The 25021-nt window shown below is 47.6% G+C and overlaps 1 protein-coding gene across 2 annotated transcripts; it reads left to right on the plus strand.

Annotated features, from left to right (window-relative positions):
• The first annotated feature begins 5358 nt into the window (after window positions 1-5358).
• NELFA (negative elongation factor complex member A) lies at window positions 5359-25021 on the plus strand. Of its 2 annotated transcripts, none has more exons than XM_078855639.1 (11): window positions 5359-5727; window positions 8189-8360; window positions 9309-9470; window positions 11406-11495; window positions 12120-12247; window positions 17935-18004; window positions 18285-18373; window positions 19088-19199; window positions 19650-20002; window positions 22753-22852; window positions 24040-25021. In XM_078855639.1, the coding sequence occupies exons 1-11, from the start codon at window positions 5518-5520 to the stop codon at window positions 24222-24224; spliced, it is 1671 nt and encodes a 556-aa protein (XP_078711765.1). In that variant the 5' UTR covers window positions 5359-5517; the 3' UTR covers window positions 24225-25021. The 2 variants fall into 2 exon arrangements, with proteins under 2 accessions (XP_078711765.1, XP_078711766.1); XM_078855640.1 differs by lacking the exon at window positions 5359-5727 and adding an exon at window positions 6794-7100.

Below are 25021 nucleotides of genomic sequence, written 5' to 3' on the forward strand. Positions count from 1 at the left end.
CGTTACACCGACTTGGCTCTTCTTATCTTGCACTGCTCTAAGAGCTTCCTTGCAGATTTAGAGCTGAGGCACCTCCTATGGCAATAATTAATTTCATTGGAGACACGCAGCTCTTTGCGATTGATGGGCGTAGCTTCCGTTATCACACTTTTAATTTGAAGTCTTCCTTGGAATCAAATTGTAAAGATTAAGTTTTTTCCAGCAAATTTGGACTTTAGTGGACTATAGGAGTTTAAGCCACTCCCGGCACGGATCCAAAATCCGAAGGAACACCGGAAAACACCGGAAAACCCCGCAGACGTCACTGTTCAGAGTGCACGCAGTAGTTTTAAATTTTTGTGGCACAACACTCGGTTGTCATTACACATCCACTGATATTAAACAATTACAATACATTGTGAATTTCTGACAAAATGCAGCTGCACATAAACACGAGCCGAGCCACTCGCTTGGCACGGTCACCCCAGACACGAGGAGGGCCCAAGACCCCTGTTCTCACTCACTGTCCCTGTTTGTTTTTCCCCTTGGGAGGAGAGGTCACTGTTGGGTCTCGGGGCATCTGTGTTTTATACATCTACTAGCTTTACTACCCGGCTTCGTCCGGGACTTGGATTCACCACTCCCGGCCGCCTTTGTCTCCCCAGTGGCGATATTCACACACCACACCAGTTACTCAATTGAGGCTGAGTCGACCTTGGGGAGTCCCAGGACCGGTTCAAATAATTGTCACCGGTGGTGGCCTTGAGCGGGAATCGAACTCGGGTCACCGGATTCGTAGCGCGGCGCGCTTCCACATGCGCGGGTCACATGACATATGTGACGTCACAGCTCACTTTCCGTGCAAAAAAAGATGCATTATTGAGCTCCCCCCCAAAAAAAAAACCTAAATGTATTTTTATAATTCTTGCATGGTGTACCGTCTGGAAAGTACCCACATGGCAAGTTTCCAGTTTGTTGCATGTCGGGAAGTACGCTAAACATTTTTAAAAGACACACATTCCCAAATTTCCCTTTTATATATAAGAATAAGTGGCAACTCCATGTCTTGCGAGTTCACCTCCGGCTAACCTTCTGAGTGTTAAGTCATCGAGGAAGGCAGGAACCATAAGGCCTGGTTTTGGGACAAGTACAGAACAAAGCATATAAAGAAATAATTCTGGTACTTGAGGCCAAAATTCCGATTTAAGCTGCACCATGGAGCACACAAGTCAATATTTTGCTCTCGCAAAGCTCTGGGCAAGACACCGCGTTACACCGACTTGGCTCTTCTTATCTTGCACTGCTCTAAGAGCTTCCTTGCAGATTTAGAGCTGAGGCACCTCCTATGGCAATAATTAATTTCATTGGAGACACGCAGCTCTTTGCGATTGATGGGCGTAGCTTCCGTTATCACACTTTTAATTTGAAGTCTTCCTTGGAATCAAATTGTAAAGATTAAGTTTTTTTCCAGCAAATTTGGACTTTAGTGGACTATAGGAGTTTTAAGCCACTCCCGGCACGGATCCAAAATCCGAAGGAACACCGGAAAACACCGGAAAACCCCGCAGACGTCACTGTTCAGAGTGCACGCAGTAGTTTTAAAGTTTTGTGGCACAACACTCGGTTGTCATTACACATCCACTGATATTAAACAATTACAATACATTGTGAATTTCTGACAAAATGCAGCTGCACATAAACACGAGCCGAGCCACTCGCTTGGCACGGTCACCCCAGACACGAGGAGGGCCCAAGACCCCTGTTCTCACTCACTGTCCCTGTTTGTTTTTCCCCTTGGGAGGAGAGGTCACTGTTGGGTCTCGGGGCATCTGTGTTTTATACATCTACTAGCTTTACTACCCGGCTTCGTCCGGGACTTGGATTCACCACTCCCGGCCGCCTTTGTCTCCCCAGTGGCGATATTCACACACCACACCAGTTACTCGATTGAGGCTGAGTCGACCTTGGGGAGTCCCAGGACCGGTTCAAATAATTGTCACCGGTGGTGGCCTTGAGCGGGAATCGAACTCGGGTCGCCGGATTCGTAGCGCGGCGCGCTTCCACATGCGCGGGTCACATGACATGTGACGTCACAGCTCACTTTCCGTGCAAAAAAAGATGCATTATTGAGCTCCCCCCCAAAAAAAAAACCTAAATGTATTTTTATAATTCTTGCATGGTGTACCGTCTGGAAAGTACCCACATGGCAAGTTTCCAGTTTGTTGCATGTCGGGAAGTACGCTAAACATTTTTAAAAGACACACATTCCCAAATTTCCCTTTTATATATAAGAAGAAAGATAAGTGGCAACTCCATGTCTTGCGAGTTCACCTCCGGCTAACCTTCTGAGTGTTAAGTCATCGAGGAAGGCAGGAACCATAAGGCCTGGTTTTGGGACAAGTACAGAACAAAGCATATAAAGAAATAATTCTGGGAGTTGAGGCCAAAATTCCCATTTAAGCTGGACCGTGGAGCACACAATTCATTATTTTGCTCTCGCAAAGCTCTGGGCAAGACACCTCGTTACACCGACTTGGCTCTTCTTATCTTACACTGCTCTAAGAGCTTCCTTGCAGATTTCGAGCTGAGGCACCTTCTATGGCAATAATTAATTTAATTGAACACATGCAGCTTATTGCGCTTTATAGGCGTAGCTTCCGTTATCACACTTTTAATTTGAAGTCTTCCTTGGAATCAAATTGTAAAGATTCAGTTTTTTTTTCCAGCAAATGTGGACTTTAGCGAACTATACTAGTTTTAAGCCACTCCCGGCACGGATCCAACAATCTATGGAACACCGGAAAACACCGCAGACGTCACCGTTCAGAGTGCACGCAGTCGTTTTAAAGTTTCGTGGCAGAACACCCTGTTGTCATTACACATCCACTATGATATTAAACAATTACAAAACATTGTGGACTTCTGACTAAATGCGGCTGCACATAAACACGAGTCGAGCCATTCGCTTGGCACGGTAACCCCAGACACGAGGAGGCCCAGACTCTGCTCTCGATTCGGCGCGTGTTTGTTTACAAAGAGCGTGGTCACGCACGAACGCACTCGTCAAGCACGGCAAGGGTCTCCCTGCTAACGCTGCCACTACGGCTCGTGGTGCCCGCCTCCTCCCCCTCCTGGGCTCACTGACCCTACGGGGCTGTCCTTTGAGTGTTCAAAGCATTGAGCATTGAAATGTTTTGAGCATTCAAATACAATTGGATCACAGTGTGTCAGGTTAACTATGGGCGGATACACCAGTTGCATACAGCACGTAAAGTGGAAACCTTAACTCAGAGCTAAGGGGCCGTCCATAAATGACGTCAAGCGATTTTGGACGATTTTTGACCCCCTCCCCCTTGTCACACGGCGTCACAAAAAGTCAGACCCCCCCCCTCAAATATGACGTCACAGGGCTCTGCCCCCCCCCCCCTCAAATAATAAAACATGCTTCAAATAGCTTTAAACTATTGTCATTGTAATGCGTATTTAATGTGGCGCTGCACTATGATGTTGTAAGAGAAAACATGAAAAAAGTCTATTACTGGTAGGAACCTCCTGGTTACACCAGCCCACATGGGATTATTGTGTCCGTCCGTCCGTCGTGCAGGGAGGGGCTGGGTGGGGAGGGAGGGGAGGGTGGGGAGGGGCTGGGTGGGGAGGGGCTGGGTGGGGAGGGTGGGGCTGGGTGGGGAGGGGCTGGTAACCCCGTGGTGCCCTTATTAAACGCACCGTTTAACCTACTCACGCCGGCTTGTGCCCGTCCTCACAGTCGGGCATATTTGCGGAATACACCACGCTGCCGTTGACCCTGGTCATTGACCGAGCAACCCAACGTTCCTACCAGCTCCCTCCGCAGGAATGTGTTTAATTAAGTAGAACGTGTTGTATATATTTAAAGTTGTGCATTTCGATGTGACGTCACATTTCTCAACCCCCCCCCCTCTCGTCACACATTGTCACAAATGTCTGACCCCCCCCCCCCCCTAGGTGCGTGACGTCATTTATGGACGGCCCCTAAGGGAGTGTTGCACTCGCTTGTGTTGGGAGCTGCCTGTGGTGGCGTCGTCAGCGGCACCGGGTCGAGTCCATCTCCCGGCGCGTGTGGTGGGGTTAACAGTGGGCTCCAGCTCTTCCAGCGAGTCGGGTCAATGTGGATGAGTAGACCAAACACCACTTGAGGTCGCTCTCGTGGAGGCCCTTCCCGCAGCAGGGGCTTGAGCAGGTTATTGCAGAGCTGCACCTATGACACCTACGAATGAGTTATTTTATCTTCAACACGCAGTCGCCTTTCGCGATCGAAATAAATGTGTCGTGAAACGCCACTCGACACAGCCAATCAGTAAGGGTTGTCACGTAAACAGAACGTGCCAGTTAGTTACTTTAGCTTAGCGGTGTATTGAAGAGTAAACCACGACATTTACAAATTACTCTCCAACACAGCCGGTGTGCTGCACTGGTAGCGAATTGCCACGTTCTGTTTGCGTGACAAACCTTACCCATTGGCTGTGTCGGGTGGTGGCGGGTTTAACGACACATGTATATTTATTGATGTGATCTAACCCCAAAACACTTCGCGTGGACGACAATTCGTCACGGCCAGGAGGGGCGGTGATGGCCCACACAACTGAGCGGCAGCCAAATAGAATTCGTCTAAAACTAAACTTGTATTTACTACCGAGCTAAGATGCTCTTTTCTATAAGCGACCTGGCCACAAATGATAGCGCAACGAAGTGGCTTATCACGTGGAAATGTATCGCGGCCAAATAGCACTCTAAACGCGTGTTGTTGATTCTATATGTGGAGGGACAACCCGGAGCACGCAGAGGGAAAAGTCTCCACTTGACCACTGGCAGAGGCCCGCGAACTCCAAATAGAGTCCAGCAGCAGCAGCAGGCGGCGTCCGCCAGGGTCGGGGTCGGACCCACGCCGTCTTGTACCCCAGGCGAGGTAGCCGACGTCCGTCACCGAGACGGAGCGATCTCATCCAGCAGTGGAATGGCCATGGCTGATGACAACTCGAGCCGCACTTTGTTTTGCCCAGAACCACGGAACCCCCCTCGGTGTGCGCTGCCGGAACGTCATGGGGCGCGCTGCTCCTCGCTAACAGCACTTGCCCCAACAGCCGCCTCAGGCTACACGGGGCAGCTTTGCCTCGCTGCAACGTCCACTGCCCACACGGGGTCCTCGGACCCTCTTATAGGTGTTCGCGGCGGGGTCCTCGGCCCTCCTATAGGTGTCCGCGGCGGGGTCCTCGGCCCTCTTATAGGTGTCCGTGGCGCCGGCCTGGGGTCCTCGGCCCTCTTATAGGTGTCCGCGGCACCGGCCAGGGGTCCTCCTCGGGCCCTCTTATAGGTGTCCGCGGCGGGGTCCTCGGCCCTCTTATAGGTGTCCGTGGCGCCGGCCTGGGGTCCTCGGCCCTCTTATAGGTGTCCGCGGCGCCGGCCTGGGGTCCTCGGACCCTATATATCGTGTCCGCGGGGTCCTCGGGCCTACGTAGGTGTCCGCGGCGCCCGGTGCGGTGCCTGCGCTCGCGGGGCAACATGGCGTCGGTGCGGGAGAGCGACACTTCGCTGTGGCTGCACAACAAGCTGGGCTCGCCCGACGAGCTGTGGACGCCCTCCAGCATCGTGTCGCTGCTCACCAAGGACGTGATACGCAACATCCAGGAGTGCTTCCACGCGCTCTCGTCGCCGGTGAAGCTCAAGCTCCTGCTCGGGGTGCTGCACCTGCCGCGCCGCACCGTGGACGAGGCAAGGCGCGGGCCGCGCGCCCGCGGCGCTCATTGAGCACGCGGCGGTCACGTGGGCGCGCGCATTCGCCTCTCATTGGTGGGAGCGAAACAAGCGGGGGGGGAGGGGGGTCACGCGGGAACGGGGGCCGTGGTGGTGGTGGCGGTGTAGTGATGGTTAGAGTTGTGGTGGTGGCGGTGTAGTGGTGGTGAGGGGAGGTAGTGGTGGTGATGAGGGGTGGTGGTGTAGTGTGTGGCGGTGTAGTGGTGATGAGGGAGGGAGTAGTGATGAGGGGAGGTAGTGGTGGTGATGAGAGTTGTGGTGGTGGTGGTGGTGGTGTAGTGATGGTAGTGGTGATGAGGGGAGGTAGTGGTGGTGATGGTAGTGGTGATGAGGGGAGGTCGTGGTAATGAGGGGAGGTAATGGTGATGGGAGTGGTGGTGATAGGATTAGGTAAGTGATAGTGATGGGAGGAAGTGATTGAAGTGGTGATGATGGGGGGTGATGTTGGTGGGAGTGGTCGTGATGATAGAAAGTGTGTAGTGGTGGTCGTGGTTGATAGTAGTGGTGATTCTGGGAGTGGTGGTTTTGGGAATGGTGATGGAGATAGGAATTGTAATGATAACAGTGGTCATGCTAGGAAGTGGTGGTGGTAATATGGATGGTTGTAGCGATTATGATCATTTTGCGCCCAGTGTTTGGACGATATCTGATATGACAATTAAACAGTACATGGTAATGTGATGTCCAGTGGCAGTACTGAGATTACAGATATACCATCACCCATAACTACAGGCTATCCATTTGACTTATCAGGTGCGAGCTTATACAAAAACCGCATCCGCTGTCTAAACAAATATTAATAACGGATCCTCTGGACATTTGCCGGCAGCATCTCTGACATTCACAACATCGCTCTCACAGCCCTCAACTGGCTCAACAACATCCAACATCGACATCGCCCAGCCCTACAAGAGAAGAATTAATAGCCGATTGTACACTTCCCTAAAGCTCATTGCGAAGGATTAATGAATGCCCATCCATCAGTCAATGCTGACAGATGCTTCATCACACTATGAGGTCTCATCGAGTCTTGAGTGTCGATTTATTCTAGCGATTTTCAGTGCGAGGTGTTGCACTCAGCTTCCAGCTTGGCTTTTGGCAGTCCGCCTCAACAAGCTGCAGAAATGACCTCTGCCAACAGATGTTCATCTGACGTGCTCTGATGGTGGACTTGGGGTGCCTTGGTGCTGCTGATGTTGGCCGCCAGTCACTATTGGCTGTGCAAGACCTGCTTGAAGATCCTGAAGTCCCGTATCTTGGCATGCCTGTCCGACTTCATACACGTGTCTCATTGCTGGGTGGACCGCTGTATGGTAGAACTTCTGTGTTTGGTAAATGATCCTGCCAGTGTGTACCCAGTGTTTGGTGCTGTCGGTGCTGGTGTACTTGTTCAGGCGGTCTGATATTGTCGCTGTATATAGTTCAGGACTGCAGCGGAAAGTAATAAGCTTAACAACTCTGTACACCACAATATTCCCTGAGAATCCAACACTCGCTCATTCCAGCCTCTCTTTTTTCAACGTTCCAAGAATGAGCTTTGTAAATGTGGAGTAAGTCTTGTCATTGCCTCCTCGTGACCTGTAAAGGGTGCTGCCAAGACGGGGTGACTTGTCTACCACCTTGATTTTGCTGCCATGAACAGTGGTGTGAGGTCGACTGTAGTAAGGCTGGTTTTGGTATGATTGGATCAAGTTCAGGATGCTGTTGGCGAGACCATATTGCTTGGATGCTCTGAAAAGTGATTGTTTATGAGCGGTTATTTGTAAGTGGTTGTAACTTCGTTACGTTTATCCACACCTTACCAAGAGGAGTAGATGTGTGGGTAAACACGGATAACAGGATCTGCAATGGCCGTGCAGCGCTGAAGAGTGCAGCACACCTCAACCACATCAATCGAGCACCAACCGGAATGCCCCCTTGTGCTGCTCTCCCTTGTGCTCCGTACACAGGCTGCACACTTGATGCTTTTTGCACGAGCTTGTACGCATGCTTGGAGATGTTTTTTGCCAGACAATGGTGAATGAAAGCAGATTAAAATATGGGACCAGAAGATGTTTTGGATGTGGGTCAACCTCACGATGTGCTATGAGCTGTAGAATATAAACTCTTCTCAGCTGTGGAAAGTTGGTGCATTACCCTCTCGATGTTTTTTCCTGCCCTGGTTGCACTTTATGGAATTTAAATGCACATTTTCATTGTAAAATGTATATATTCATTAATATTATATTGGTACTTTAAGCTAATTGTGTCTATTGTTCATACTTGTTAATATTTCATGGTACTTGTGAACTTTGTAAGATGCAAATGTTGCCCAATGTGAGCGTTTGTGTAATTTGGAATTTCCCACATTGCAAGGTCTGGCAGAGGTAATGTGATTCTTACACGTGAAGCCTTTAACACCACTGCTGAAACCTTGTAGATGAAGAGTGCCCTGGGAATCATTCTGACGCTGGCCCGGAGCGACCCGGACCTGTGGGTTCAGATGATCGCTGATGTCGTGAGGACATTCCCGGATTCTGGTACGCTCAACCTCGAGCTGGAGGAGCAGAATTCCAACGCGCAGAGTGTCCTGGGGGACCTCAAAGAGAAAGGTTTGTCTGATGCAGAGGCATCGCACTGCACATGGTGCGTTACGAGAGGAATGATGGAAAACCTGCAGAACCTCATTCGAGCGACATCAGATGCCACCGTTTCACCAACTTTTTGTGGAGTGGTGGAATGGTTTCTTGAAAATAAGTGGCAGATACGTTTTCCAGTACTGCATTCATCGAAATTCATTGCCTCCCTTTTTTGGATGCATTACGTGTGCCTGGTACTATAATGGCAGGGCAGCTTGTATAACTTTTATGACTTTTTCGTTGAGATTCATTTCTGGCCTTGCCCAGATCCAGTAGACCTCTTGTATGAACATAACAGGGCTTCCATTCTTCATATGCATATATCACTCACAATCAGAATCTTTATTTATCCTGGAGAAATTTAACGAACCATGAATCCCTTTTTCACAAATGTCCAGTAGGGGCAGGTCAGAAAGTTACAATGACTTGCGAATAATCGTGACATCAGGTATTTATTTGGCTCTGAATCTTTTAATGCTTGGATAATTTGAGCACTCGTACAGTCTTCAGAATTCCAAAATGTCCTGCTTTACGTTCCAAACCTGGCTTGCAAACACATGGAAACAATGAAACAACATTTCAATCAATTAAACTTAAATTTCTAATGGGAGCTGCACCAGCCCTTGACTGAACATGACACGGCGCTGCCGAAGTGTTGCCATTAGAGTGTCGCTATGCGTAGTGCATCCATTACGAGCGTACTGTTGAATTCCAGATTTCATATTGCCAGATGTAATGACATCCAGGGTTTCCATTATACGCACGTCGCAGCTCCCTCAGCTCTGTTCCCCGTGAAGGCAGTGCAGAGACATCCTCTACATGACCCCATTCTGGCCGCCGCTACTTTGGCGACGGCAAGGAGCTGCGGGCGCGAGGGTGAGCTTGGCTTTAACAGTGTCGGGCGCCTCTGCTGTGCCGCAGTGGTGGACTGCGACGCCTCCACGATGCTGCCCCTCGAGTGCCAGTTCCTCAACAAGAGCGCGCTCACCACGCTGGTGGGGCCGCTCGCACCTCCCGCCAAGCACTTCCAGCTGCGCCGCAAGCCCAAGAGCGCCACGCTGAGGGCAGAGCTCCTGCAGAAATGTGAGCCCCGATGGTGATGTGCGGTGCATCCACCCTCAATGTGTGCTGCAGCGCTTGGGAGTGATTCCTGCTCATGGCCAACACCAGTGACGGTTATTTTAACCAGTCCTGGGCCTCCCCTAGGTAGGCTCAGGCTCAAATGAGTAAACATCGCCACAAGGGAGACAAAGACGGCCAGGCGTGGTGCTGGCCACCGACCCCCTTGTGTATCGTGCCGGCCCGCATAGGTCCTCGCTAACAGCATTTGTCCCAACAGTCTGTTCAGGCTATACGGGGGATCTTTTGTTTGTCGTGTGATGCAGACCTGGTGATGTGTGGGGTGCAGCCCTGGATCTGTGGACACCACCTCATGTCATTTAACTTGCAGTATACCATAATAGAGGTTTTTTTTACACGCTTTCTTTTAACTCGCTCTGTCTGTTGTTGTTGTCGTTGTTGTATCCTCAAATCTTGTAACTCAATTTTAACCCACTTCCCAATGTGGTATCGACTGCAAACTTTGTATACTTATGTCATACTGATGGCAATACTATATTATATCATAAAAAATAAAAAATATATTTTTTTAAACATTATTTTTTATATGTCATGTTTCGGCTTAGGTCTAATTGTCCATGGTCAACTAATGGCTGTAATTGCCCACGCTCCCTTACGTTATGCCCCACGCTTTTATTTTTAGTCGGTTACAACAACAGTATATTAAACATATATAATGCATGAACATAAAAAAATATATTTTTAACTTTTTGGAACATTTCATAAAAGCGTGTTTAAAAAAAAGTTTTTTAAATATCTTATTTTGGGTTAGATCGCGCAAATCTATAAATGTGTCATTAACCTGCGACCACCCGACACAGGCAACTAGTAAGGGTTGTCACGTAAACAGAACATGCCAATTCGTCACTAGTACAGCACACCGGTGTGTTGGAGAGCCAAGCCACAACATTTACAATCTGAGTACGACGTTTCGCCAGTAATTACAACTCGCTTCATCGGGTGATGGGTTTTAACGACACATTTATATATTTACGCGATCTAACCCAAAAAACCTCTTATGGATGATATTGGTCGCGAAAGCCTACGTGTGTTAAACTTGCAGTATACCATTCTGAATGGCTGTGTCAGTATTATTTTGACAGCTAAAGTAGGAGTAGTTGGATGTTTGTTTGCTTAAAATTTGTTACTGGTGGTTTTTTATGGCATTCTTGATGGCTGAATTGTATAGTAAATATAAAATTTAAACATGAATTGGATTTTAAAGATAACAAACTGATTTAAAAGTTTTGGGAACCTTTTTTTTTATGAAATAATGTTTTACATTGCTACATTTCATGCTCTGTTGCGTTCTTATACTTTTATTCGGTTTTGCTTATTAAGAGAGTTGCATCAGTTGGTGTAAAATCGAGGTGTAAGAGTTGACTACACCTGGCGAGCCGACAAATTGTGACGATTCAAGTTGTGTGGTCTGTTCAAGATATTGATATGGTAACTACCTTGCCTGGTATACAGGAGGTCGTGAGTTTGATCCCAACCCTGATGCCTGTATATTTGGAGTTTGCATGTTCTCCCCGCGGTTGCCTGGATTGTTCACTGGGTCCTCCACTTTTTCCCCTCGCGTTTAGAAACGTGCATTTAGAGTGTTTGGCTGCGACTATAAATGGCCACATGATCGGCGACTTCGTTGAGCTATTATTTGTGGCCAGGCCACTTCTGAAAAAGAGCTATATAGCTCGGTGGGCCTTACCTGGTAAAATAAAAATAGTTGATGTTATCCCAATTCATACAACACATTCCTTTTAAGAAACATTGATTCCCACATACACGATTCAATCTACATATCATGAGCTTAATAATCATTGTTAATGGATGAGTCGATGTAAAGATGAGCTGTTGTCGATTTGGCCATGATGTTGTTTGACGGTGTTTATTTCACAGCTACGGAAACGGCACAACAGCTGAAGAAGACTTCAGGAATCCCCTTCCATGCCAAAGGGAGGGGCCTTGTGAAGAAGATTGACACCACCAGTGAGTCGTTGCTTCGCCCATTATTCAACTATGCATCACCTCGACGCATTCGTTAAATCTTAAGTTTGGTGTTAACGTTTACATTAACGACGTTCGTAAGCCAGCCCGGAATTTTCTTGGGCAGTTTTTAGTGATTTAAACCTCCTATAAATCCCATGAATTCGAAAACATTTGCTTTCACCAACAAGTGAATGAAGTCCCTGGACACCCTCGCAATTATCCAGGTGAATAATTTTTGTATTCAAATATGGCAATTGATTAGTCAAGCATCTACATGTAACCACATGCCAAAGGTAAACATATACGCTAATATCTCGCCGGATGTGGGGGTTATGTTCCTAGAAAATGCCGTGTTGGGCAAAATTGCGTTTGAAAAATAATAGACCTCGTGGAAAAAATAGGTTTGTGTTCCTGGGTCCGAAATTATCATCCGCTCCCTCTTTGCTGAACTAATTCTACGTGATGTGTGGTGGTCATTATTCATACCTGACAGTTTGTGGTGGTGGTTGTGGTTCACACCTGACCCGTGTGGTGGTGGTGGTGCTGGTTGTTGCTCACACCTGACCATGTGTGGTGGTGGTTGTGGTTCACACCTGACCATGTGTGGTGGTGGTTGTTGTGCAGCGCCACTGAAAGGAATTCCCAAGCAGGCGCCATTCCGCAGCCCCAGCGCCTCCCCCGGCTTCGGCTCCCCCGGCACACGCACGCCCCTTTCAGCGCGCACGCCACTCCGCAAGGAACGCGGGGTCAAGGTGAGGCCCGGCGGCCCGGCTCCACGATCGCCGCGAACACTGCCCTCGTTGCTTTACCACTGTGGCTGCACCGTGCAGCACGAAACGCGATAGCGTGCGCCCCGGAGAGGCCGCATGATATTTTACCCTGAGATAACGGCGCGGGATACCAAACACAACGCGGGAATATTTGGTTTTGTAACATTGCGGGCCCATTGTCGGTGTCGATATACAAATCGTGTGACTTGCTGCTGATTGATCAGGAATGTTCTGAAGTTTTTTGGGAAATCTCGAACTGTGCCGAGTGGTGACGTGAACCTGTGAACATGAATGGTTCTATGTGAATGTGTAGAGGGGTGCCATGTGCAGCATCTGCCCTGCATGTCCGCATGTACTTGCCCGTGTGAGTGCTCGTGTGTGGCTGTGTGGGGAGTGTTTGTTTAGTGATTAGCGCACTGCGCTACAAATCCGGTGAACAGTTAAATGTCTGCTCACGACCAATAACAGAGTCCAATATTTGAACTGGTCCCGGGCCTCCCCTCGTGTGCCATACAGGCATTCATAGTGTTGTATATACTGTGTTGTGAAAAAGAATAAAATAAATGAAAACTGTGGGAATTTATGAAATTATGCAAATGATAAAAAATGTATCAAATAATTTAACGTGTTTCATGTTAATTGATGTTTATTGAGTGCAAGTGTAATGTGATCAATCGTATGTGTGTAAAATATTACGTGAAAATGTATGTATATGGTCGATGTGTGTGTATATAGGAGTATTATGAATGTGTGTGTGTGTGTTAGTTTGTATTATGATCGATAGGTGTGCATGTAGTTATGTGTATTATCATTGGCTTTGCTTCGCTGTCTAGGGGGTGTATCTTGTGTGTGGTTATTTGTGATTGATGTGTGTGTGATGTGATGCTCGGCTTCATTGTCTAGGGGTGTATCTTATGTGTGTGACGGTGTGTGTGTGATGCTTAGCTTCGTTGTGTCGAGGTGTATTACCAATCATGATAATACAATGATTCTAGCTTTAACTTTTACTGATCATGATTCTCGCTTAAACATTTTCTGGTTATGATTTTAGTGGAATTATGTCAGGTCTCAGGATTCGGATCTCGCTACAGGATACAGTTCTTATAATTAATATAATTATGCATGAACTTAGGAAGGAACCACTCGGGCTCTTCTGTGTGAAGCAACTTTAATATCTATCAACACTCTAATATGCGAACACACTTATGATCGGAATTGCCACAACAGTGCTCTTGCAGATATCATACTCGTCGATCCGTCCAATTAAACCTCAATGGTTACGTTGTTAAACTGAGCAATAGAACAATCGGCTAACTCTTCATAGTAGCGCGACAATACACGACGATAGGAAAGTCCTTAAAAATGACTTCATACTGAACCGTGCTAAAGAAACATGTGCCCAAAGGCAAAAGGGGGCATCAATGAATTCATTGGTAAGATTAGATGATTAAAATAAATATCTAAAAACAATAGTGTTCATGCGAGTGTGTAGATTCGTAGCATATATGCTTATAAATGTTTAGTGTGACATCAATTCATTGGTAAGATTATGCAATTAAATAAATATCCGAAACAATCGTGTACATGCGAGTGTGTAGGTTTGGCTAATAGATGCTTATCAAATGGCTAGTGGGACATCAATGAATTCATTGGTAAGATTATGCAATTACAAGAAATCTCAAAACAATAATATTCATGTGAGTGGAGATTCGTGACGTAGATGCTTATAAATGTTTAGTGTGAATTCATTGGTAAGATTATGTGATGAAAAGAAAACGAATGACTAAAATACTTCTAAACGACCGTATTCATGCAACTTTAGGGACAGAACAATGCTGCAGAACAACACTGTAACACAATTTTTGTTCCTGGGTGGTAAGTGTTCTTTCGTAATTGCATATGCCTAAAATGTATAGAAAATGTCTTATTCCCCACAAACTTTGCTTTTGTGACCAGGAGAGTGATGTTTTGAAATTTCCCTATTTTCAATGAGAAAACAGGCGAATTTGAATCTTCGTTGACATAAAGTCAGAAAAAAAACATGAATCAAAATTAACATGTATTTATCCTAAAGTAATAAAAAAATGACTCCAAAAGATTTAGAAGTGAGTAGTTTTTCGAGATTTATGATTATACTGTAAATCACTTTAACGAATCATCCCCCAAATTTAGTCTCCTATCATGTTCACGTTATACTGTCCTTGGTAGCGGCGTTCAAAGTCCAGTACAGGTAGTCCTCTACTTACGATGGAGATGCGTTACGACGACCCCATCGTAAGTCGAAAATATTGTAAGTCGAAGATGGCTTAGCCTACCCAGGAGTCTTAAAGAATGGTGATAATTTAGCAAAACAGAGCAATTTTCAGTACCGCACTGTAAACTATATACTCTATGTATTAATTAATTACAATACTGTATTGCACAGTAAAGTTAAAAAACCAAGGTAAATTCTTAGCCTACCTATATGAACTGCAATTTAATAGAAAGTTTTTTCAGGAAACAATCCCATCTGTTATAAAAACTTTTAACATGCATTGAACGTATTGTATTGTGGTAACCTTAAAATGAAATCGCTGAAGCTACGTATCATACATGCATTGAACGCATCGTAACATATCATATTGTACTGTACTCACCAAGATTCTGTCCGTCGTCTGCATACTTGAACGATGTTAGGTTGCTGATGGCAATTTTGTCGTATCGCCATCGTAAGATCGAAATATCGTAAGTTGGACCATCGTAACTTGGGGACTACCTGTATATCCTGGTGGAAGCGCTCACCCTTGCTCCTCTGAGTACGCTCCCATGTTCTCCTTGAATTTATCAAGATGAGCATCAAGGATATGGACTTTGAGGGACATCCTACAGCCCATTGTGCCGTAATTCTTCACCAGAGTCTCAACCAGCTCCACATAGTTTTCGACCTTGTGATTGCACGGGAAGCCACGAACCACTGTGACAAAGCTGTTCCAAGCCACGTTCTCCTTACTAGTGAGCTTCTTGGAGAATTCATTGCACTGCAGGATCTTCTTTATCTGTGGTCTGACGAAGACACCGGCTTTGACCTTTGCCTCAGACATCTTCGGGAAGAAGTCTTGAAGGTACTTGAAGGCTGCCGACTCCTTATCTACAGCTCTGACAAATTGTTTCATAAGGCCCAATTTGATATGCAGTGGTGGCATCAGCACCTTCCGGGGGTCCACCAGTGGCTCCCACTTGACGTTGTTCCTCCCCACAGAGAACTCTGTCCGCTGTGGCCAGTCCCGCCTGTGGCAGTGCGCCTTGGTGTCCTGCTGTCCCAAAGAAAAAGATAGCAGGGAAACTTGGTAAAACCGCCTTGGAGACCCATCAGGAATGCCAACATTTTGAAGTTTCCGATGACCTCCCAGCCGTACTCGTCATACTTCAAGGCGTCCTGCAAGGTCTTGATGCTGTTGTAATCCTCTTTGAGGTGCACCGAGTGAGCCAGGGGAAGAGATGGCTACTTGTGACCATTATGGAGCAGCATGGCTTTGAGGCTCCTGGATGAGCTGTCAATGAAGAGGCGCCACTCATTCTGGTTACAGGTGATTCAGATTGCCTCGAACAGACTGGTCACATTGTGGCAGAAGCAGAGCCCATCTTGACAGGTGAAGAAGCTGCAAAAAGATTGGTAACGCTTCCTCTGATCTGCGACTTGCACACTTTCATCCAACAAGTTCCACTGCTTGAGCCTAGATGTCAAAAGCTCGGCATTGGACTTGGTGAGACCAAGATCTCTGATCAAGTCGTTGAGGTCTTTTTGGTTGAGGTAGTATGGGTTTCTCTCCTCAGCTCCACCTCTGAAATTGTCATCTGGATCTACAACGTCTTCTTCCCTCTCTGACTTGCTGCTCTCTCTCCGGAGGAGTGGGTACGGGGAGCTCATGGCAGTGTGGCACCGGGGCGATGGATGAAGGAAGGTCCGGATACGTGATAGCAGGTGCATTCTTGCCAGTCTGACGTTTGGAAGGGTCCACCATGCAGAAGTAGCAGTTGCTTTCGTGGTCAGTGGGTTCCTGCCAAATTCTTAGGATAGTGAACTTCATGGCTCTCTTTTCCCCTCTGTACCATCCTACAAAAATATAGTAATTTCACCCATGACTAATATGTAAGAGATTCTCGCAACATTTTTCATGTATGATATATATTTTTTCAATGACATTGAAAATTGTAAAACATTTAAAAATGAAAAACTTTTCCAATAAAAAAAATTGTAACAAATTTTATAACATAAAATTCTGAGCAACAATTGTCCATCTTACCTTCCAGAGTTTTTTTGCGTTGCTCGCAGGTGAAATGAGGTGCCCAGGGTTTGTCTTGATCCCCGACAGGCATGCCGAAATAGGCCTCGCACATCTTAGCAAATGCTTCCACAGAGTACTTTTTCGCTCTTGTCTTGATAAATTAGCCACAGACCAAGCAAAAATGTATCTGCCGGATGCTTGCAGCCTCTTGATGTCATCCCAGAAAAATGCAGATATGTATCCACTTAGGCAGCTAAACCTAAACTGAACTGGTGGGCTTATTACTGGAAAGTTCTAGAATGTTCTAGAAGTTACTCGAAGTTTACTTAGCACTGAATCTATCTGGAATGTTCTGGAAAATAGGTAAATTTAATAATATCACTGTCCTGGTCACAAAAGCAAAGTTTGTGGGAAATAATAATAGCCGTTTTTTGTACTTTTGAGGCACAAGCAAATAGAAAATAACACTTGCTACCCAGGAACAAAACAAATTGTTACACAGTGTAATTAATTCACCACTTTGGAATGGCAACCCTTTTCGAATCAAAAACCCCGTGGAAACATCTTATTGGTACCGATATGCGCGTTGTGTGTGTGTGTTGGAGGGCAGTCACCACGAGGTCCAATCATATTATTGTAGTGGGTAGCATGGTTTGAGTTGTCAACGTACTATCTCTGCTAACTGTGGTTCTGGGGTCCAGATGGCGACGAGCCGTCGTCCAGCGTTTTTCCTTGTACCGAAAATACATCAGTTCACCATCTTTATCGCCAAGAATCCGTGCTTCTTATTCTCACGTTATCTTTTGATATATATCCTGATGTTGAAGATATAGCTAAGCTTGTAACTCTACTGTTGAACTTTTAAACTTTCCCCAGCCAGCTTGTAATGATTAACCGCCCATTGGTGGATGTTGCTGTCTGGTGGAAGGCCCCTGGTCCCCTGTGGGGTTCTGTCTTTGTGTGTCATTTTCTTTATTTCGTCTTCCTTTATTGCTGCTTCCTCTGAGAAGCCAGTTTCGGGGTTTCCCCGGGAATTTCATTAGCCCCCATTGGGCTTGCTGTTTTATATAACATTTTATGACTTTCTCAAGCCAGCTAGTGAAGTATTAACCTCCAGGTGTCTTTTGTGTGGTCGAGGCAGGGGGGGGGGGGTGATTCACCACGTGTTTGTGCCACAGCGCTAAATCCAGATCTAAAAACACTATGACATAAAAAATAGGCAGAAGCACTCTTAATATAAGTTTTTAGGAAAAGGTACTTGTACAACAATATGTCCTTCCTATTAGAACTTGCCCTAACAGTTTGTTAAATCTTATATATGGGATGTTTTTTGTGCCCATGTACATTCCCATCTGAGTGCTCGTGCCCATGTCTGCTCGTGCCTTTGTGCGTGCCCATCTGCAGCTGTTGGACATTTCGGAGCTGGACGCGGTGGGAGCTGGCCGCGAGGCCAAGCGGAGGAAAAAGGCCCCAGGTCGGTATTCCCAGTGCTGGGTCTCCTCGTAGCCCCTGCTCCTCTCGGGAACGTTTGTCCACCGCCGGACGATGGCTTCCCGCACGCCGTCACAAACTCTCGCCATCCTATGATGACAATTCGTTTCACTCCCTAACATTAACTGATTTCGTTGCAACATCTCCACAGTGGTCAACCTTCGTGCTTGACCTTCGGCCGTCCCTTATCGTCGCGTATCCTGCCCCGGCACACTGAATACGATGTGCGCGCCGTCTTGTGCGATGTGATTCTGCTCTGGCAGAGGCGGAGCAGGGGGAGAAGGCGGCTAAGGATGAGGCGGCCGTGAACCCCGTGACCCCAGACTACGCCGCTGGACTTGTATCAACTCCGGTACTCACCCTGCTCACACCGCATTCGCACTTCTCTCGCTCACCGCACTCACACCCGATTGCACACAAACGCCACTCGCTCACTTACACTGCACTCACCCACTCACACCGCACTCACCCACTCACACAGCACTCACTCCCCAGTCAATCACACCGCACTCGCGCCACTCGCTCACACTCCACTCGCACCGCACTCGCACCGCACTCGCACCGCACTCGCACCGCACTCGCACCGCACTCGCACCGCACTCGCACCGCACTCGCACCGCACTCGCACCGCACTCACTAACACTGCACTCACACCCCACTCACTCACTCACTAACACTGCACTCCCACCCCACTCACTCCCACCCCACTCACTCCCACCCCAACTCATTCCCACCCCACTCACTCCCACCCCACTCACTCCCACCCCACTCACTCCCACCCCACTCACTCCCACCCCACTCACACCATACACATACACACTCGCACCATACTCGCTAACCACATGCACGACTCGCAACTACAACCCAACTCGCATGATGTGGCCACTTGACTTGAAGGGTTATGAGGTTGAGTATAAAAAAATTATTAAAATGGCAAGAAAAACAAAGGGTTGTTTATGCAAGTGCAATGTGTGATGCAACGTCTGCCCGTGTGTGAACTGCCTCCTCTGTTGTTTAGTAACGTAGCAGCGCGAAAGGTGACGCCTACCGCCCCTCTGTCTTGCAGAAACTGGGAGCACTGAGCAATGACAGCTCGATGCCTTCCACCAGCTACCTGCCGGCCACACCCAGCATGATCCCTTCCTCGTCCTACAACCCCAGCGCAGACGCCCCCTCTGGTGAGAGAAACTCGCCCCCCACCCTGTCGCACAGCTGCATGCAAAGATTGCTTCTGTCGCGATTTCCCTGGTCCGTTCCATCGGAGATATTATCGATTAAAAACATGCTATGCAAATTACACGCGTTAGGCCTATCCACCCTGTTAATGGCTGCAGTGAATTGCCACACAGATTAATTCAATGCATCCTTGTTTGTGGAATGTAATGTGAACCTCAGCATTATACATAATCTCAGGCTGGATTGACATCTTGACCAAACAGCCCGAACACACAAACCTGGACATTTTGCTCCATCATTGTCAATGGACACATTTTTTTTTTAAATCATACTTAAAAGCGGCAGTAAACTTGCATGCTCGCTCATACCAGCAATAGCGAAACTGCCAGACTGTATGTCGTGGTGAAGGTCCGCATGGAAGCACCGCTCGGCGTGTATGTTGCGGCTCACAGGCGCCAGTGGGGCAGCGGCCATCCGCGACGCCCTGCAGTCGAACCGCACCCCCGAGGAGCCCCCCAGCTCCCCGACCGTCCCCATGGTGCAGAACCCGTTCAAGCAGCAGGCGCCTCTCTACAGCAGTGCCCTGCCCTCCTCCGCTACCGCCCCCGCCGCTTCCCCGAGCCCCACCACGCCGCAGCCCACCACCCCCACCCTCACGCAGGCCCCTGCTAGCCAGCAGCAGCCTGTGCCCGTTCCACAGCCTCCTGCCGCCACCGCCGCCTTTGCTGCCACCGCCACCGTCGCTCAGCAGCAGCAGACGCAGCAGACGCAGCAGAGCCAGCCTAAGAAGAACCTCTCGCTCACGGTGAGTGGCCGGCTCGGAGGTGCATTCCCGAGTCCGGGCAGAGCGTTTCCCTGGTCTGGCGAGTGTTGGACGGCGATCGTAATCGATGGTGGCACGTACAGTGGTTCTCGTCGACTTTGGAAGAAAGCGGTCTTGAATTTATATCTGACCAGTTTTGCAGAGGTTGCTCTTCATTAAATAACATTAGATTTAATCATTTTCGCAATTAAAGATCTCGCCCCAAAGTTCTCACGAGCAGGATACAGACTAAGACAATTGAGGGACACTACATGGACTCATAAAAAACCACTGCAGCATCCAAGACATCTTGGTATTTTAATAACATCATAGTTTCAAGCATTGTATCAATAATATTTAGCACCACTTGTTACAAGAAGATTAAAGAAAAACCCGCTCGATCGACATAACACGCGCCACATACACGCCATATAGGCAACATTTAGGTGTCCGAGTTTGTATGAAGTTGAGTCTGCAAGGCTCCTACATGTCCTGAAGTGAGATTATTAACTGAAAGGTATGATGTGGTGATCTAGGTATAGCAGACCTACCCGCAAGGCCAGATCTCCTATCTCTCAATGCGAATATATCTTATTTGCACAAGCAAGTGATGCCTAAGAGTGTCACCAGTCTCTATCTCAGCCACACGAGGTCCACAATCACCCGGTAAGGCTGCAGCTGGCCGCTACGGCCCCACCTGTGCTGATGAACAGCTGTCGTGCGTCTCTCCAGATCACAGTGCATCTCTGTGTTCCTCCCGGTGTCACGCACGGAAATGCCTTTGTCACACTCCGTTAAACATGCACCCTTCACCTTATCCCGAATAAAATGAGCATGCACATTAATAAGGCACACTCTTTAGTAAGTATGCCATTAGCAGTGCTGCAGTTCATCATAACTCAATGAGTGCGCTCAATCAGTGACTTAACGTGTATTAGGTTGGAGGCCGGAGTTGTGCACAACTACCAGTTCGACACATGTGCGAGGGGAGGGCCTCGAGGCCTGTGCGTTAACAATCACACACGTTTAAAGTAGCGAGCGGTTTGGCTCAAAGCATGCATAGAAACACACACTTTAGACGGTGAGATGTATAAACTCTCGTATTGCATCAGACAACGTTTACTTGTAGGCAGTTCTGCTCATGGGCTACGCCATTCTGCAGAGTAGTGACACAAAGTATTTTTGTTTACGAGCAGAGCACTCGGAGCTTTGCGAGAGCAAAAAGCCGACTTGTGTGCTACGCAGTGCAGTTTAAATGGGAATTTTGGCCTCAACATCCCAGAATAATTTATTATGCTTTAATTCTAGATTTGAAGCTTTCGTGACTGCATGGATTCATATTCTTAGGTTTTTTCGGTAAAGTCACGTAGGTAAAACATCAAAATTAATAAAAATAAAATTAAAATAAAATAAAGATCACGACGTTTCGGAGGCAACACAAGTCTCCGTCATCAGGTGGGACCGTCACAGCCAGATTAGCTGCATCAAGTGAGGCAATGATTCAAGATGTAATCCCTTAAAAGCAAGTTGAGGGGGGAGGAGAGGGGGGGGGGGAGCTCATCAGAATGTGGTAGCCAATGAATGGAACGTATCGGGAGGGAGGGGGGCGGGGCTCAAAGACGGCACGGAGTGCTACGTACAACGCATCGGGAGGGGGAGGGGGGGCGGGGCCAAAAGGATGGGCGACGGCGTGGAAGCGGTTGAGCACAAGCGACTACTGCTGCACACGCCAACGCATTGGACAGAGAGTGGGAGGGGAGGCCTGATACACATGATAGAAAAGAACGAAAATGCCCATGTTTATACCAATGCTGGCTGAACAATGAAGAGAGTACTGTTAAACACTGGGGATGTTAACACTCGGTAAAGTAAAGTAAAATAGTGCCTGTCTCAAAGCCAGGCCTTATGGTTCCTGCATTCCTCGATGACTTAACACTCAGCCAGATAGCCGGAGATGAACTCGCAAGATACGGAGCCGCCACTTATAGTTGTAAAACGCAGATGCCCAGGCCTAGTGGTCACGCCCATTAAGCAAGGAATAACAATTGGGGGTTATGGCTGCGACTTTGCAGATGACCCATCTCAACATCGGTGTGTTCCGAAACACTCTTAGACAACCATCACAATATTAAAATGGACAAGATATATATTTGCAATTGGTAGATTTATTCCATTCTTTTAAATCGGTAGTAATTAATGTCTGATTAGTAGTTATCTTAGCCGGCAGTGACATGGGCAGCCGCTGTCCGCTGGCTCTCGTGTCTGGCCCTTGGGGTTGTGTCTCCCCACCCGCAGGCCACACACCATCCCGGCCCAGAGCCTCCACGCCATTCATGCTCACAAACCACAGAAATTACTTTCACAATAAATCCCGCAGTCACTGGTACGCGAACGTTTAAAAATAAATGTAGTCGCGAGTCGGTGCCACCAGCCTGCACGGTGATCACACTAATGTAAGTTGATCGCTGGCCCCAGGTAGCCAAGCTTTTCTACTCATGGCTTTGTTTGCACCACTGCCGAAAAGCAGATTGGAGCCATGCAGGGCAGCCCAACACTGCTTCTTGTCCCGAAGCTTCAGGGGCCGTGCGACTGTGGAGTCAAACGCTTCTCACTGTATCGGAGGGACTGATTAGGGGTATCGCTGAAAAATGTGTACGGCGAGGTTCTCAATATTTTCTTTCCTGTCGTGTACATGCTGAATACTTCTGCATGTTTTGTGTTCATTCTCTGTCTTTGTTGGTGTTATGCTACAGAGAGAACAGATGTATGCTGCGCAAGAGATGTTTAAAACTGCAAACAAAGTTACAAGGCCAGAGAAGGCCTTGATCTTGGGATTCATGGCCGGATCCAGAGGTGAGTGGTGCTCTTGCCTGGGTTCATGCCGAGTGTGAATGTATTGATGTTGAACTTCTTTCGCACCAGACGTAGCCAACTGCTTATCGGAGGTAGAGCTGTTGTAGTGATAATATATTATAATATAACCAAAACTTTTGACGCAATGACCAATGCGTGGTTCCATGCCGCTACATTACAACTTCCATCCTTTTGGAGGCCACATTTAATATCAGCCCAGCTCTCTAGGACCTCCGGCTTACTCTAGAGCAGTGGTTTTTAACCTGGGGTGCACGCACCCCCTGGGAGTGCGAAATGACCTTTTCTGGGGGTGCGGGACATGGGCAGATTTTTTTAGAAGGTAAATCATCGAAACAAATTAGGCACGCAAGTACATCTACTTGGTTTCATCAAACCTATGTATTTATTGACATTGTGCATTTTTTTTTACGATTGAAAACAAAAGGGGTACAAGGCTGCAGTAATGGTTAAAAACCATTATTCTAGAGAGTAGTATATCTTACAGGCACTCCCACTCTCAAAATCCACACGCCAATGCATTCCTCGCTCAAGATTTATTATTTGTAGACGTGCAGCTTGTGCTGGGTTTCGGAGTGGATGATCGCGGGGCGTGGTGGCACTGGTAGAACATGCACAGAGAGAGAGAAAAGCGTGTCTTCAGAAGGCAGTACAGCAGCCAGTTTCTTCACTGATCGTGTGGAGTCGTAGTTCTTCCACGTATTTGTGAGTTTTCTTTGAGTGTCCCAGTCTATTCCCAAATTAACCAAAGTTGTCACCTAGGTATGGGGCCAAACTTCTTTGACAGGACGCTCTTGAAAATAAGTAATTATTTTAAGTGTTTTGTTGTTGTTGTTGTTACACAATTCAGAAAAGATTTTGGTGCAATCACGGTCACGTGCATCGTAATGCTCAATCTGGGTTATAATCGATAATTCATTCAAAAAGAAGTGAAAATGTGTTCTCATCGATTAAGGGGAATACTTAACAGGCAAGTCGGAGTGAAAACATTGCCAATGATTGCATTCTGTGCAGCAACTCTCAATGCAGCTTTGTGCCAGTCAGCCGCGCTCGCCTCGCAGCGGCAACACTCACAAGCGTCGTCATTGCATTTATTTAGCGTCCGCGCTGCAGGGTCGCGCGTGTGTGTGACCACCGGCACGTGGCGTCCCGTGTGTTTTTACGCGCAGAGAACCCGTGCCCCGACCAGGGCGACATCATCCAGATCAAGCTGAGCGAGCACACGGAGGTGCTGCCCAAGGCCGACGGCACCGGCAGCACCACCATGCTGGTGGACACCGTGTTTGAGATGAACTACGCCACAGGCCAGTGGACGCGCCTCAAGAAGTACAAGCCCATCACCAACACCTCCTGAGGCGGCGGCGACGCGCGCTCGTGGAGAGTTGTGCTCCTGGTGACGGGCCCCGTGCTAAACCTCGCCGTGCCCCGTAACCCGGGACTGCCGTTTCTCCTGCACCGGGCACAACATGAGACGAACGCGTTGTGTAAATTGCTTTAGTTTCCTCACGCTGTCGGAACAATACCACGAGACTTGACTGATTTTATAAATGTAGACTTCCTAAGAGGAGGGGGAGCGTCTTGACCAGTGTAGTCCAGTGGTCAGATGTGAGCCCTTGTAGCAGCACTGCCCTGTATCACATACGATTGCTCTCGGACTCTAATTCTGATCGGACTAGCAGTCCCAACTGCACACGTCATTTCACTTACCGAAAATGTACTCGCGCAAGATGGTAAATAAGTGAATATGCCTTTGCCTTATTAGTTTTCTAAAATGGAAATGTGGTGATGTTAATAGTGCCGTCATATTTTGTAAAACGCCATTGGCAATGCCCTGTGTCCTTTCCCTGAATATTGTTTTGATTTGTTAATCCCGTCAAAGCTTAACAATACACATGGTCTCTGTTTGGATTTCTTTTACAATGAACGTGTGTAATGCTGCTGACCTCCCGACGTGTGTATGGCCGTGGTTTCGTTACATGTTGTTGAACATTGCTAAATTGTCACGTGTTTGTCGAAGAGGTGTCCTTGGTTGATATTTTTCAGATTGTTTCGATGGTTGATATTTACCTCGGAGAATCTCTGGTATTTAAAACAACGTCAAACTTCTGTTTAAAGGACCTTTTTGCATGTTTCTTCGACGCACCCTTGTGC

Source organism: Lampetra fluviatilis, chromosome 4, assembly GCF_964198595.1.
Source record: "Lampetra fluviatilis chromosome 4, kcLamFluv1.1, whole genome shotgun sequence".
Taxonomy (NCBI): Eukaryota; Metazoa; Chordata; class Hyperoartia; order Petromyzontiformes; family Petromyzontidae; genus Lampetra; species Lampetra fluviatilis.